This window comes from Triticum urartu, chromosome 7, assembly GCF_003073215.2.
Source record: "Triticum urartu cultivar G1812 chromosome 7, Tu2.1, whole genome shotgun sequence".
NCBI lineage: Eukaryota > Viridiplantae > Streptophyta > Magnoliopsida > Poales > Poaceae > Triticum > Triticum urartu.
The window spans coordinates 67,186,778-67,202,585 of record NC_053028.1 but is presented as its reverse complement, the minus strand read 5'-3'; the positions used below and the strand labels follow the sequence as shown (position 1 = coordinate 67,202,585).

Genomic DNA, 15,808 nt, shown 5'->3' with positions numbered 1-15,808 from the left:
AATAAATTAAGTGTATCACTCACAAGTTACATGGTAACGAGTCGAGATTCAATTGAATAGCTCTACCCAGATATAAGCACACAGTTCTAAAGAAAGTGTACCACTCACATATACATTGCAAGATATGGACACGCCGTTTTTAGAAAATTGTACACCCACATACTACTTTGGTTTTGAAAAGTGTAAGAGGTATGAGCACACGGTTTTGAAGAAACCAGAAACCACTTCCCTCCTAACAAGAAATGGAGCAGGTTCTATCACTCCAACGGTCCAACCTCAGTTAGAAACAAATCTACAACTTTGAATAGGTACCACGCGACTGCTAGACTATTTCAATGGTTCGAACAAAAAGAGGCTGGCCTGGTAGCTGACGCCATATTGTACGGCACAGGTCATGGCAACATGTCCGAAGCCAATAGGCCATCCTCGTACCCAAAGTCTAAACTATGAACAGTCGCAACAATATTATATATTATGGACGTCCTTGTCGCATCCACCGAGGAAATTAGTATGTAGTGGGCCATTAATTAACCTAATTTACAATTAAAAGCGTATTTAGCGAGTTGTTTAAGCCTAGGTTAGTGTTGTCATCACATGGGGCCTCTCGATCCCTTTTGGTTTCCAGACCATTACAAGCAAGCCAACAATACAAAAAGAGCTAGCTGGATCAGGTAGCAGCTGGGGGGAAAGCTTCAACTAGCTAGATTAGACTTGTCGATTGTCACCCAGATAGTAGAGAAGAAACAATTAGCAGCCTCTAGCTTCCCTCCATTTCGATCTGTTCTTAATTACTTTTGTCAATCGGCCGGCTAGCCGGCAGAAGAGAGATCTAGAGAAGAGGAAGAAGAAGAAGAAGAAGAAGATGGGGAGGGGAAAGATTGCGATTGAGAGGATCGACAACACAACGAACCGGCAGGTGACCTTCTCCAAGCGCCGCGGAGGGCTGATGAAGAAGGCCCGGGAGCTTGCCATCCTCTGTGACGCCGATCTCGCGCTCATCGTCTTCTCCAGCACGGGTCGCCTCTACGACTTCGCGAGCTCCAGGTATGTTAGTTAGACAATTTGTTCCTGCAACCTCCCAATACTCTATCAGTTACTCAATTTCATCCGCTCATAATCTGGATGTGTTCCTAATTTTTTTTTGTCTTCATCAGCGGAATGGAGGCAATACTAGAGCGGTACCAGGAGGCGAAAGAGGAGCACTGCGGAGTGTTGAATCCAACATCTGAGGCAAAGGTATGTAACTATGTATGCATAGTAGCTTTTCCATGCCACACATATATTTACCAAAGAAAAGGAAGTGGTGAAACAAATAGAAATCAAGCTTGGATGATGATCTAGCAATATAAGATCTCAGATTATCTGCGTTTGAGTGGAATTTTGTATTTTATTTCGTAATATTTCAAACTATGCAATAAAAATGTCTGCATGCATATCAATCGGTGCAGAACCCGGAGATATTCCTCCTTTTCGCAAAAAATAGCAATCAAGCTAGCAAAAACAGTTCTGAAGTTGTGTGCTCATTCAGAAAAATAGCAATCAAGCTAGCAAAAGATGTATATATAGTCATTTCCATGCACTAATTAACTAAAGTGGCTAATTATTCAGTTGAACAGTTAACACCTACCTGTTAGTAGTTGTCGTACGTTAGTGACTCCTAACGAATCTAAATCTCTAATCAAAGTTAGTGACGCAAACAATTAGGGGATCATCATCTTTATTGATTAATTTAGTAGGTCAGGGTCTTGGTGAGGTGAATGATGCACATTTCTCCTCACGTTTCTTGGTCCCATGAATGATTGAATGATGCCAAATGGAAAGTGTGTGACATCTTTGCAGTTTCATCTATCTTGGCCTTCACGGCCATCATCGGAAATGCTCAGGCCCAGAAATTTATAATGGCTGGCGGATGAGCCGAATATGATATACAACTAATGATATGAGCATATGGTAGAGTAGTTAATGAAAACAAAGAATCATTAAGTGCTCTGCTGTTCAAAGGAATTCCATAAGTTTTTTCAGGATTTGGATCCTTAGGGAAAATTCCTAAGATTGCTTTTGGTTCATAAATAAGTTTAGGTTTCTTACCACGTATTACCCGTGGTACCTAAGGATTGCTTTGGATGAGAAGTTTCCATGCACTCAAACCTCTTCTTTGAAATCATCTATTTTACCTGCAGCATCAGATACTCTTTGATCCAAATTCCTATGTTTTCAAGTCTTATAGGATTCAAGAAAAAAAATGCAATTCCAATCACATGTTTTTCCTTTTTCCCGCATTTTGAGAATCATGTGAATCAAAGGGGACCTAACAACCTCTTTGGTTCGGTATTATAAAAATACAAGAACATAAAAAATAATATCAAAATGGATGCCACATCATGTTAATTAGTACATATGTTTAATACGAATCATTGAATAATAGAGCCTGTTTGGTTGCACTATAGTAAAAAAGAGAATTTTGTTTGGAAGGATTGCAAACATGCATAGTTGTCAAAGAAATAAAGACAAACACCATGAGGTTGCTCAATGGAAAATTTCCTTTTGAACTGCATGTAGAGGAGACAATATAACATGTTCCTATGGTTTTCTAATCCTACAAACTTAAAAAGTCCAACGAAAATTAAACCGATGAGGCCCCTAAAAATGCTATCATATAGGGGTGGGGGTGTATTTAGAAAACTGTGGCTATCACATCACTATCTAGATATCCACTCAGTTTCTCTTCCAAATATCCCCTCATGGCTATCACAGGACTCATCCATGGCCCGATGGCTTGTAACTCCATGCATGTTTTCTTGTCTCAAGTGTGACCCAAGCTACCTAAGATTTGGATATGTGATGCATGAAACTCAAGTCATTCCTAGAAATATCTATCTAGAAATATTGTAGAAAAATACCGACCACTAGAAAACCTCCAAAACATACTATTTGTAGCTAGATTGTCCAATTCTGTCACTAGTCTGTGCCAGATTTTGTCCATTCTTCATTTCAGGAAATATATGTAATACTTTTCCCCATGTAGATATTTTTGGATAATCTTAGCTTTTGCTAAACCCCATTCATCCTAAGATGCATATGGACAACCTCATTACATCGCCGCATTACAAAGATATCAACTTTATCTTGTTGCCAAAAGCAAGGGAAGATAAAATAGCATGGACCAACAGAGACGAACATGCCAAACAATATCACTACAAACATCCATAAGCCCGCCATTGTCACACTGTCCAAAACACGAGATAAACTCCCTAGTGGTTCACTCAGGCTTCTTTGGGCAAGATCCAACATTAACAACTATCTATGTTGCACCTTCTGCAATAACACATACGACTACGACCAATTGGTACACGAGAGTATCACCTGCTGCATACAGGAATGAACTTCCTTGTTGTTAAAAATGACATCATTCTGCATAATAAGATAGACCAAAACATCGTTGTGTGGCCTAACCAAAATGAGAGATCTTAAGATGTATAATCTCTACTGGGATGAGGTCTAAGGACTAGAGGGAGAGGGTTGAATAGTCCAATTAAACAATGCTACTCCAATTTTTAGGGTTGAAGGTTTTAGGACAAGACAATGATGACTAGAGAACTAAAAGTACTTAGGGCATCTCCAATGCCAACCCCAACACGGACCCGGTATTCGTTCGTAGACCGGTCAAGACTAGTCCACGAACACTGATGCAGGAGTCGACCATCCAACCATGTTCCCTAACTGCCTGCCCCCTGTTTTCTCTAAGACTACAACACTCAAAATAATTACAGAAAAATAGCACAATTCATCCATAAATGACATGAAAATATATCTAGTACAACAATAGTTCAAATGTAAATATTACATCTGATAAAACCGGATGTTGAACAAGCTTTTCGAATTCATACCGCCCCTTGAGCTCCATCCAATAATGTATGTGCGTGAATGGCCTGCCCTCAGTCCAGTAGTACATCACAATAGTGCGTGTAGAAGATACAACGTGTAGAGAAACATTGAGTGAATGAATGAATAACCAACATATAGATTGATAGGAAGCAAAACTTATAATCTCGATGGTTGACCACCCCGATGGCCAGATTTCTCTACTCGTGTGATCACACCACAAAATTTCATGACGGAGTTGCGGATGGTGTACCATCAATGCAATATCAACTTCACATTGCGTACATGGATGAAGTTCATCTCGTAGGGCGCGAAGTCCTTACGCGAATAAAATGAAGCATGCATGCGCTGCCAAAAGATTAAGCCCATTGAGTTCCTGCCTACAAAGTCTGCAGATATGGCCAACCATGAATCACACAACAACTCATCCTCAATCACTAATTACCCCACCATTTTGCTTACTCTTGAAAACAACAAGAAGTTCAACAAAAAAATCTCGATGGCATTTGAAAGAACACCTGCTGGGTGTGGTTTCCACCATGGACGTCATTGGCAGGGGCGGAGGGTACCTGGCCATAGAGGGATATTGGGTAGACGACGGTCTAGTCTAAGGAGGGCAAGCATGTTTGTATGGGCTGCGAGTGTCCTATAATGCCTGGGTGGCGGCTAGAGAGGTACAATGGTGGCGGTGATCAAGGAGGATGCGGATGCAAAGCAAGGGGGAGCAGCGGCGGAGTGGGAGGAAACTAGACTAGGAGGGGGCTTTGGATGGGATGGGGGTGTCAGAGTCCTACGTGGCGGTGGTCTGGACTCTCAGAAAGCCCTCTGCCCCCCCGTTTTCTTTTCGTTTTCAAGATATGGGTGCCCAGACCGGTCCATGGACCAATGGGGTACCGTATTGGATGGAAAAATGGTTTGGAGATCTTAGTCTGGATGGATGCGAGCAGTTTGAGGGTCAGCGTTGGAGATTCCCTTAGCAAGAAAGTAAACAAGCATATTGAGAAGCGAAAAATAATAACTTCCAAGTAATTAAGTAGGAGGTAAGGTAATGGGAATGCAAACACTCATGACGGTAAGATGTTTTCCCCGTGGTTTGGATGGTTGGCAATGTCCTATATCTACGTTAATGAAGGCTTTGAACCAATAGTTCTAGGATCACAAGGATCTCAATTGCATTGCCCACCAAGCACCCCACCCAGTGCACTAAACCTATTTCATCATGGCTTTCACTTAGAAGCCCCACTAAGGGAAGATCTTCACCAAGTGGGCAGTCTTAGAGCCCATACAAACTCTTGAATCTTTCATTGATGGAACTTGACATGCTCTTAAGTGACTCCTAATTTTCTAGGATGCACCCACTATCCAAGAGTAACAAGATGAGCAAAGTTTCTTGATGAGAACTCCTTGAATGACCTTTAGTCGAAGCTTCTCTCAAGAATACAAAGGATCACTCTCCCACAAGGATAGGATTGCGGTCAAAGAGATGAACTTAAGTAGGGATGCAAGAATGGATTTCTTGGCCTTCAAAGCATCAATAAGTGAACATTCAATCACCCAACACTTCTTTTCTTATCTTCTTGCCTTGGACCTCTCTTCCCTATGGTGGAGACGGATGGAGTGGAGTGGGGGTGGAGTGGCTTGCAAAGGGTGGAACGAGTGAGTGGAATGACTAAGGATGGAATGGAATAGTTGCGACCGCGAATGGGTATGTGAGGATATTTATAGAGAGGGTCCAAATCTGACCATTACTTCAAAAAATAACTAGGCTCAGAAGTGCCAGAGGAAAAAATAGTGGAATTGTAGAGATAATTCCAATAAATTCAAATGACTAGTGCATTGCTTAGGAGCTAGATGAAATAAGTACTCATAAGTATCTTATGAAAAGAATGAGCTGTGGTTTCGAAACAAAAAGGAATCCTTTTTTGCAAACATGGAATGGCTCCGGAGTATGGGTTAAACCAATTGATTCTCGGTAGTACTGCAGTACACATTAAGAACATCTCAAAATGAGAATTAGTAGAAAGTGTCTAAGTCATAGCTCGAAAGTACAGGCAGCGGAGGTGCCAAACTTATACCGTGACTCACAAGTACAAATTGAAATGGATGAAGTGCTAATAAAAATGTTATGTTCAGAAGTGTCAGAGTGAATGGAGAATATTTCAAGGTGGATTGGTTCGAGAATTCTAAAAAAGAATGATTCTAAACTATGGAAACTGGACATATGTCTGAGTATCAAAACATATATCTCTAGATGTACCGGGGCTTAAAAAGATTCATACAAGTGAATGGTGAGGGGTGGATTATCAGGAATTTCTCTTAGAATCTGTTTCTTAGAGTTCAAATAGAAGTACTTTGATTGTGCCTTCTGCATACTACGATTGTCCTAAACTCAATGTGAATCTTGGATTAACTAGAAAAACTATAAATACATGCTAAAAGCTTGAGGTAGACAACAACTACAAAAATTGTATGCAGGATTCATAAATGACATTTCACTTATATCCATGGAACATCTATAAGAAAATTAGTCCTAGTCCCTAAAATAAACTCATTAAAAACATTAGTGACCTTAGATGGTTTTATCATATATCACTAAAACCATGTAGGGTATCTTGGAGATGACCTTTCAACTTCCGTAATCAAGACCCAAAAATATGCAAAATACTACAAGGCATGGTAATATTAAAGTCTAAATACATAAGTCCCCATGTAGTAAATGCTAGACAACAAGTAAAAATAGATGTTGAATGGTTTCTTGTTCATAACAACAGCTACAACAAGTATCCCTGGGACATATTAATTGACCAAATTATCCTTAGTTAGTATAACTATTTAACTGGTAATCAAAGGTAAACTTTTATCTCCAAAGGTAATTTAAGATGCAACAAATTTTTAGACCTAAAATTGGCCCTCTTGTTGACTAAGACGAACACATCAGGTGCATAGGGAAAACTCCACAAGTGCGATGATAATGCTATCATTTAAGCAAGTCATGGTTCATTTCTAGCCACGTATCTACAATCTCGGGGATAACCTCATTCCAGCCTGCTAAATGTTGGCCAATGACAACCCTACTAAAATCCACATGTGGGTGTCCTGTTTCAATAATCGCAGAAACATTGGCATTTCTATGACAAACAATACTAAATATTCATGGGTTAGAACAGAAAGAGGCCTATATCCTTGATTTACATATCCTCTCAAAACCAAATTGATTGACCATTTCCACCTTAAGCGAACAAAATTGGACAAAAGTATTCTTAACCTTCAGGAGGTCCTTTCAAAAGTGGGAGCCTATTGGTTTTACATTAACCACTAAGAGTGTTTTTTGCCCAAGTACTTAGTACTATATATGTAAGAGAAACTACTACACTTCATCCTTTCTTAGAAACTTAAACAACCATTTACTAAGATGATACATATTTTTGACTTCTAGATCGTGAATCTCAGGGCTACACCCGTTGTTTGGTATACACAAAATATCTCAGGGCTACACCCATCATGTATGTAATTAAACAAGTTTGGAATCCTTTCACAATTATCTATATTGTTTCATTTGCTCAATTGGTGCTCGCCCGTAATTTGGAGGAGGGGAATGATGCGGGAGAGAAGAAGGGGATCTCCAAGACGCGGGTACGTGAATGACATGTGAGGGTCGAAGGAACGAGGGCCTATGTGACAAGACGCTACATGGGGTGAGTCCGGTGAGGTTGGTGGCACTGAACTCCATGACATATGGGGCAGAGGACTCACCTATTTGATATTTTCCTTTTTCTAAAAATCTAAAACTCCTTCGTATGTCTAGGTACTCCATATATGTTGATGTGTAAAAGTTTCATAAATTTTAGGAAAATATTACTATATATTATACATTAAATGAATTTCTGCGCACTTACTGAAAGTGATCCCATTTTGAACTATAGGTGTATCAAATAAGCAACAAAAATATATTTTAAGGAAATACATGCAATTAGCAGTCATCTCGTGGAAAAGGATGAGATATTCAACTTTGTGCTATGATAAATCTAGCCGGAGTTTTGCATGATTTCAGAGTATTGATAGATATCTTAATCAAAGTCAAAAAATAAAATAGAACTTGGTATGATACCCTGATATAGACGCATGGCCGTGCAATAAAAAATTGAGAAGAATACACAAAACAAAAATAGCAGGTTGTTCAGAAAATGGACTATCTCCGATGAAGTTCCGTAAGATTCCTCGAAAATCTCCAACTTTTTACCACCCAAACCAATTTCAGTGACCATTCGAGCTCTTTTTCACTTCAAACTTTCTCTACAACTTGCTTTAACATCTATTATGACAAGTGTGAATTAAAATCAAAACTAGTTACAAAATAATCTTTTTAGCATTATCTTTCAAGGCTAAAAATGAAAGAATACCTAAAATGTTGTCCAAAATTAGAAAAATTGGCAAGGAGTCTTAATATTGGTGTAGTATATTATGATAACTAGCAACGTCTCCGTGCGTTGCAACGGATCCAAAGTAGAATAGTACTTGTTTGAAAGAAAACACTCTTGTTTTGATATACATATATACCACTAAAAATATATTATTTTTCACTCAAAATATATTTCTCAGACTGTTTTGATGAGTTGAGGGAGGGATGTGGTTGCTCATAAGATAATAAGGTGTTTTCTGCAAATTGGAGCAGAGAAGTGGGCTATTGTTGCAAAAATGGCACAACTTGCCTCATATCCGTTAGATGCAGAACCAATGGTCAGAAATGACGGATGACATACACACCATCATCACCAACCTAATCTTTTATAGGAGTATAGAAATTCTGAGAAGAATACACATAAGTTAAATAACGATTCTTCACGAGGTGAATTATCTCCCATAACATCCAATGCAAATATCCAGACAACCCTTTTGAAGTAACCAGTTGAGATCATTTTCACTTCAAAATTTGTGTGCACTTCGCTTTAAATTTTTTAATAAAAATTGTGAATGAAAATCAACATTTATTATGTAACTATCAACATTTAGCATTTCCTACAAAAGAAATTAGAAGAAAATTAAATAATAAAAATAAAAGTTGTCAAAAATAGTCAAACTTGGCACGGTGTCCTAATATTGGAGCATGAGGTTATCATTAGATCTCACATGATTTATGAAAGTTGGAAAACCCACTTCCTTAGGAATGACCCTTTTGGCACCCTCCACTCCGTTTAGATGTCGATAAAGTTTTGGACACACAGGCCGTTGCAGTCAAGCATTTCCTTGTCCCCCTCGATGTTGAAGCCAGCGAAAACATACTTCTCATTGCGCAAGAAGTGGTAACTTTTAAAAAAAGGGATTTTATTGACTCAAAAGAAGCATCAAGAGGATGCAGACCCAAAGAGCACACACTTGCCCTCTGCATTGCTCGCATGCACACAACCAACACCAACACACGCATACAAAAATACGCCGACAAATAGCAAAGTCATATAAGACCAAAGCTATGCGTAGGCGATGAAAAAAATCTAAAGCGATTAGATCCATGATCAATAAATTACAACAATGACCATGTCCACACCAACCATCTCATGACATCACATAGACAACGAGGTTATTCAACAACAACGACTTCAAGAAGGGGCCGACACTCAAGCATCGCCGTCACCGGATCCAACCACCAAGGTCAGAATCTAGGTTTTGTCCCTGAAGAATAAATCTCAGCATATCCGAGAATGCCTTCCATAAGGTAACGACATAAAAACATCACCATTGCCAGGTATAACCAGCTCGGGTCGGACCTAGGCTTTCACCCCGGAGCTCACGACCGGGTGCCTGAGTCGCACCACCATCGAAGTCATCAAGTATTGTCACCACCACTTTTCCATGGTCCCAGTAGCTACATGCGGCGCGACTGTCACCGCTACACAACCATCCCTTTGCATCAAGTCGTTATCCATATTTTCCATCTCATCGCAGAAGCCAACCACCGGATCTAGAGGAAGAACCCCCATGAAGACCTTTCGGTGGCCACTGTAATCCACGGCAAGGTCGTTGCCGTAGTCCGGAGCCGTTGCCATCATGACCATCACCAACGACGAAGTACACCATCGCTGACTACCACCTCACCGAAGAGTCCTTCTCATGCCCATCGGCCTAGAGACCAACATGGCAAGGAACTGGAGCATCAAACACGGATCATCATCACCAATGTCCAGCCGCGCAACCGCCAGAGTCAGCACCACATCCAACCGAGATCAGCACCGAGTCGTGCCGGCCACGGTCGAGCCAAACCTTTGCGGCTAGATGGCCCCAGATTGAAACCTTTCAGAAACAGCCGGATTCAAGGAACGCATAAACGGGAGTCCCACTCGCGCCGGAACAGACCAGGTCTATGTGTCTCCAGCTCGAGGATTGGACTAGCAAGGCCACAACTGCCGTTGTCGCCCGCCGGGATCAAAGGTCAACCCATAGCTCGACGGATCTAAAGTTCTGACCACCACAAGCAAACCACGTGAAAGGACAGCCACTGGACACCAATCGCGCGTCCTGCAGCCGCCACAGCAAAGGCCAGCGGCGAGGAGGGATTGACAAGGGAGGATCTAGGTGTGTTAGCGGGGGGTTTTCCCGGGTCGCCAAGGGCTGGCGACATGGGAGTCCACTGGCCCGACCACGAGATAGTGTAACTGGCTTATGAAAACAAACTACCCCAAGCAGTTCCTCTCATGCACTCGGCTCTGAACAGTCATCACGCAAATAGAGGGACAAAACTGTGAGGCTATGCCGTGCGGAAACCGTGTCGATGGCGGGCGCTGAGAGAATGCGACAACAGCGAGCCTGAGGCGGCAACGTCGGATGAGCAGCGTGAGGATGTGTGTGGAAGTGGTGGGAAGAAAAGGGGCTCTATGCGCTAGCAAATATGTGTATGCGCCATGTTGCAGGTGGCCCCCTCATGGGAAGGATTGGTTAAACGGGTCCCCTCTTTTGTTGCTCTTGTGGACCCCACATCAACAAGTCCCGTCAAACGAGTCCCGTCAATATTGGTGGGCCCAAATCATATTTTTTTTTTGAAATTATGGTCTCAACAATGGCCCCCACATCAGCCGGAATGGTTAACCGATTCTCCTTCTCAATATTGGTGGGCCACATTAGAGTGGAAATATGAAAATTATTAGCTCAATAGTTGGCCCCACACCGAGTGGAATGGTCAATTGAGTCTCCTTGTCACTGCCGTTGACATGGCCAATGTTGGGGAACACAGTAATTTCAAAAAAATTCCTATGCACACGTAAGATCTATCATGGTGATGCATAACAACGAGAGGGGAAGAGTGTTGTCTACGTACCCTCGTAGACCGTAAGCGGAAGCGTTATGACAACGCGGTTGATGTAGTCGTATGTCTTAACGATCCGACCAATCCTAGTACCGAAAGTACAGCACCTCCGCGATCTGAACACGTTCGGCTCTGTGACGTCCCACGAACTCACGATCCAGCAGAGTGTCGAGGGAGAGCTTCGTCAGCACGACGGCGTGATGACGATGATGATGAAGCTACCGGCGCAGGGCCTCGCCTAAGCACTACGACGATATAACCGAGGTGGATTATGGTGGAGGGGGGCACCGCACACGACTAATGGGTCAATGATCAACTTGTGTGTCTATGGGGTGCCCCCTGGCCACGTATATAAAGCATGGAGGGAGGAGGAGGCCGGCCCTCATAGGGCGCGCCCAAAGTGTGGAGTCCTACTAGGACGCCCTAGTCCTAGTAGGATTCCACCTCCCACATGGAGTAGGAAAAAGGGAAGGGAGAAGGAGAAGGAAGGAAGGGGGCACCCCCTTTCCCTAGTCCAATTCGGACCAGTCCACGGGGAAGGGGCACGGCCACCCTTGAGGCCTTTCTCTCCTTTCCCTTATGGCCCATTAAGGCCCAATACGAATTCCCGTAACTCTCAAATACTCCGAAAAATATCCGAATCACTCGGAACCTTTCCGATGTTCGAATATAGCCTTCCAATATATCGATCTTTACGTCTCAACCATTTCGAGACTCCTCGTCATGTCTCCGATCTCATCCGGGACTCTGAAGAAACTTCGGTCATCAAATCACATAACTCATAATACAAATCTTCACAGAACGTTAAGCGTGCGGACCCTACGGGTTCATGAACTATGTAGACATGACCGAGACTCATCTCCGGTCAATAACCAATAGCGGAACCTGGATGCTCATATTGGTTCCTACATATTCTTCGAAGATCTTTATCGGTCAAACCGCATAATAACATACGTTGTTCCCTTTGTCATCGGTATGTTACTTGCCCGAGATTCGATCGTCAGTATCATCATACCTAGTTCAATCTCGTTACTGGCAAGTCTCTTTACTCGTTTCGTAATGCATCATCCCGCAACTAACTCATTAGTCACACTGCTTGCAAGGCTCATAGTGATATACATTACCGAGAGGGCCCAGAGATACCTCTCTGATAGATGGAGTGACAAATCCTAATCTCGATCTATGTCAACTCAACAAACACCATCGGAGACACCTGTAGAGCATCTTTATAATCACCCAGTTGCGCTGTGACATTTGATAGCACACAAGGTGTTCCTCCGGTATTCGGGAGTTGCATAATCTCATAGTTAGAGGAACATGTATAAGTCATGAAGAAAGCAGTAGCAATAAAACTGAACGATCATAATGCTAAGCTAACTGATGGGTCTTGTCCATCACATCATTCTCTAATGATGTGATCCCGTTCGTCAAATGACAACACATGTCCATGGCTAGGAAACTTAACCATCTTTGATTAACGAGCTAGTCAAGTAGAGGCATACTAGGGACACTCTGTTTGTCTATGTATTCACACATGTACTAAGTTTCCGGTTAATACAATTCTAGCATGAATAATAAATATTTATCATAATATAAGGAAATATAAATAACAACATTATTATTGCCTCTAGGGCATAATTCCTTCAGCCAAGTGGTGGGTTCCAAATGTAAAGGAACGAGCCAAACGAGACGATGTCGCAACGACAACTCACTAAGATGGCACACAGGGGTATGCAACTAATTTTATCGCAATCCCTAATGGCACAAATGAAAATACGGAAGTTTGAGTGGCAAGACTCGAATATTCAATTTTAGCAGTGACACCGACCGATTTGTGTCTACTGTAAACTAGCGGCGGTGAGTTCTATACCACATATGGGCCCTTGTTTTTGGTTTGTCACTAGTCTCGGCTGTTGCGTATAGTAACTTATCGCTAAGGGGGGCATCAGTGGTGACTTTTCAGCTGAATTTTCTATATGTCCCCTTATAGGCTCGTCCATCGTCTATAGAAATTCATCAGCGGGCTCATCAGTGGTGACCTTTTTAGCCAAAGTTTCTATATGTTCCCTTATGGGCCACAAGGTGCCCATCAATCGAGGGGGTTGAACATAGGGTCAACTAGATGATACCCCATGTGTTGCTACGAGAATCGGTTGCAATATATTTCAATGAGATTTAATTGTTGGAATATAGATATGTAGAATTATAACACGTGAAACAAATTTTAAATATATATGATTTATTATATTTGATTATATACAGTTTTAAAATATTTATTGAATATAAGTAGAATAATAAATGAAAAATATTTTCGGATGCATGGTTGTATGTGGTGCTTGGTATTTGCTCACGCAAGCTTGCATTTTTTTGAAAAGGGGAAATACCCCGTCCTCTGCATCATCATGATGCGCACAACCATTTTTATTAAAAGGAAATAAATAGGTCTGTGGATGTTGAGATAAATAAGTTAGTGGGATCACTCTCCTAGGTATATACGATGTGCACTAGTAGACCACACAAGGAAGCAATGTTATGGACCTCTAATTAATTTGGTGTGCTTGTATTTAGTATCCTTGTAGTTAGTATCTTATTTCATCTCTATTTGTTGGGCAGTTATGGCAGAGGGAGGTTACAACCTTGAGGCAGCAAGTGCAGAACTTACAACATAATAATAGGTAATATTAATGTACTTTAGATTGTATCACCCATGCATTGAAGTGAAATGCCAATTAGTATAGCTATTCAGAAGTTGTTGTTTGGGTGGTTTCATATGCAAATTAATTGAATGAAAATAGTGTGCCATACTGCCATGCATGCATGTCAAGATCTCTCACCTGGACACTATGCCAGTGAAAATCCATGTATTCAGTTGTAATGAATTGAGAAGCTAGCTAGGTAGCTACTAGCTAGTTATACCGTTAAATCATGTGCCCTGATATGATGTTAGGCAACTCTTGGGAGAGGAGCTATCTGGTACCACTATTCGAGATTTGCAGTTTCTGGTGAACCAAGTTGAGATGAGCTTACATTCCGTAAGAAAGAGGAAGGTGGCCTTTTCTTTGCCCTTCTCTTTCCCTTTTCCCTTTTTCCTATTTTTGTTTCATACATACTTTACTTACAATTGATTTCTTTAGGAGCAAGTTATGGCTGCGGAGATCCACGAACTCAACCAAAAGGTTCACTACATCCTCTTCATGTTCTTGCTTCTGCAGCTGTTGGTGTTAAATTAGCTCAGTTTGTTTCAATTATCGTATATGTGTCTGTTATTAACAGCCGAGGTATGATGAGATGGAATTTGCTTTTGCAGGGATTTCTTATTCAGAAGGAAAATATAGAGCTTGGTAAGAAATTGAGCATTGCTCATGAGCACAACATAGAGTTACAGAAGAAGGTAAGAAATGCTAGTAGCTAATATATCCTAGCTTGTCATCTGTAAAGTCCAGATATACTTTGAAATTAATCATTGATGAATCACATGCTATAACATATGCATTAGCAAGTCATCGAAATACATGACCGCATATATATGATTTGAAAAAGAGGAGACAAATTTGAAGGATCAATATAGAATTCACACACATTTTTTTTTTGAGAATGAACCCACACACATTTTCTCGGGTGGATTTTATTCAACACTTCACATCCTATATAGTGTATTGGCGTGTCTAAGTTCTAACACAGATTCAAGTAAAAATATAAATCTTTCAGAAAAGGTCATAATGTGTTGGACAAACTAGAAACGCGATGCAACCGCATAATTTATTTAAAAGGTGTTGGAACTGGTCGCAAATTATATAAGAGCCCTGGCTAATATGACATTGATCATACTAGCTTCATTTTTTTTATTGCAAGCATCGAAGGAAGCTGATACTTGACAAACTATTAATGTGTGTTATTAGCTTTCCGGGGCCATGGCATCGAGTGAGCAGCAAGCCGGTGGAAGCACCTCAAAAGCTGCTGCCGGGTTATTGTTGTCGACTAGAGTACGTGAACCAAATATCGACCTTGAGTTGCGCCAGCAGGAGCATGAGGATGAATAACATCTACTGTCTCGTCCGCTGCATGCAGTAAGTATTGTAATTCATGTGTCGGTTAAATAATTAAGAAAATCCATTTGCTCAATCGCATGAAAAGCAAGTCACAGTTAATTACATTTCTAAATTCATGTTTATTGTTTTGCACCAGGCAGCGTCAACAGTATTTTCAGTCCATGCGTGACGATCAAAGCCCTTTTGGCGCAATTTGAAGCAAAAACCTGTTTAGAACCATTTTTTTGTGGTGTTGTCACAAATATTGTTATATAGCAGCAGATGTAGTTTGTTTGTGAGTCTAATTACCGATCTTAACAAGGTAAGAGAAGATCAAGTATATTATGAACGAACATGTAAACTTAATTATGTTTTTGTTTACTTGTATATATTGATCACAATTTACAACCTAATTAACGAGCTTCTGTTTTTTTCCAGAAACGTAATTAATGAGTTGCATATAGGCAGCTATTGAGTTTGTGTTGCGAGTCAGATTATCGGTTGTTTACAGACTTTGGAGGTCACGGTGAATTATGTGTTTAGGAATGGATGGGATTGTCCCCTCTTTCATACGCTTCAAATTGTTAGCCTAGAGTTTGACACC

General features: G+C 41.1%; 1 protein-coding gene across 1 annotated transcript; it reads left to right on the top strand.

Moving 5' to 3' along the window:
• The first annotated feature begins 862 nt into the window (after positions 1-862).
• On the top strand, positions 863-15,237 carry LOC125524481 (MADS-box transcription factor 25-like). Its single transcript, XM_048689529.1, has 7 exons — positions 863-1,044; positions 1,155-1,236; positions 13,790-13,851; positions 14,124-14,223; positions 14,311-14,352; positions 14,484-14,567; positions 15,076-15,237. The coding sequence occupies exons 1-7, from the start codon at positions 863-865 to the stop codon at positions 15,214-15,216; spliced, it is 693 nt and encodes a 230-aa protein (XP_048545486.1). The 3' UTR covers positions 15,217-15,237.
• Positions 15,238-15,808: the final 571 nt, after the last annotated feature.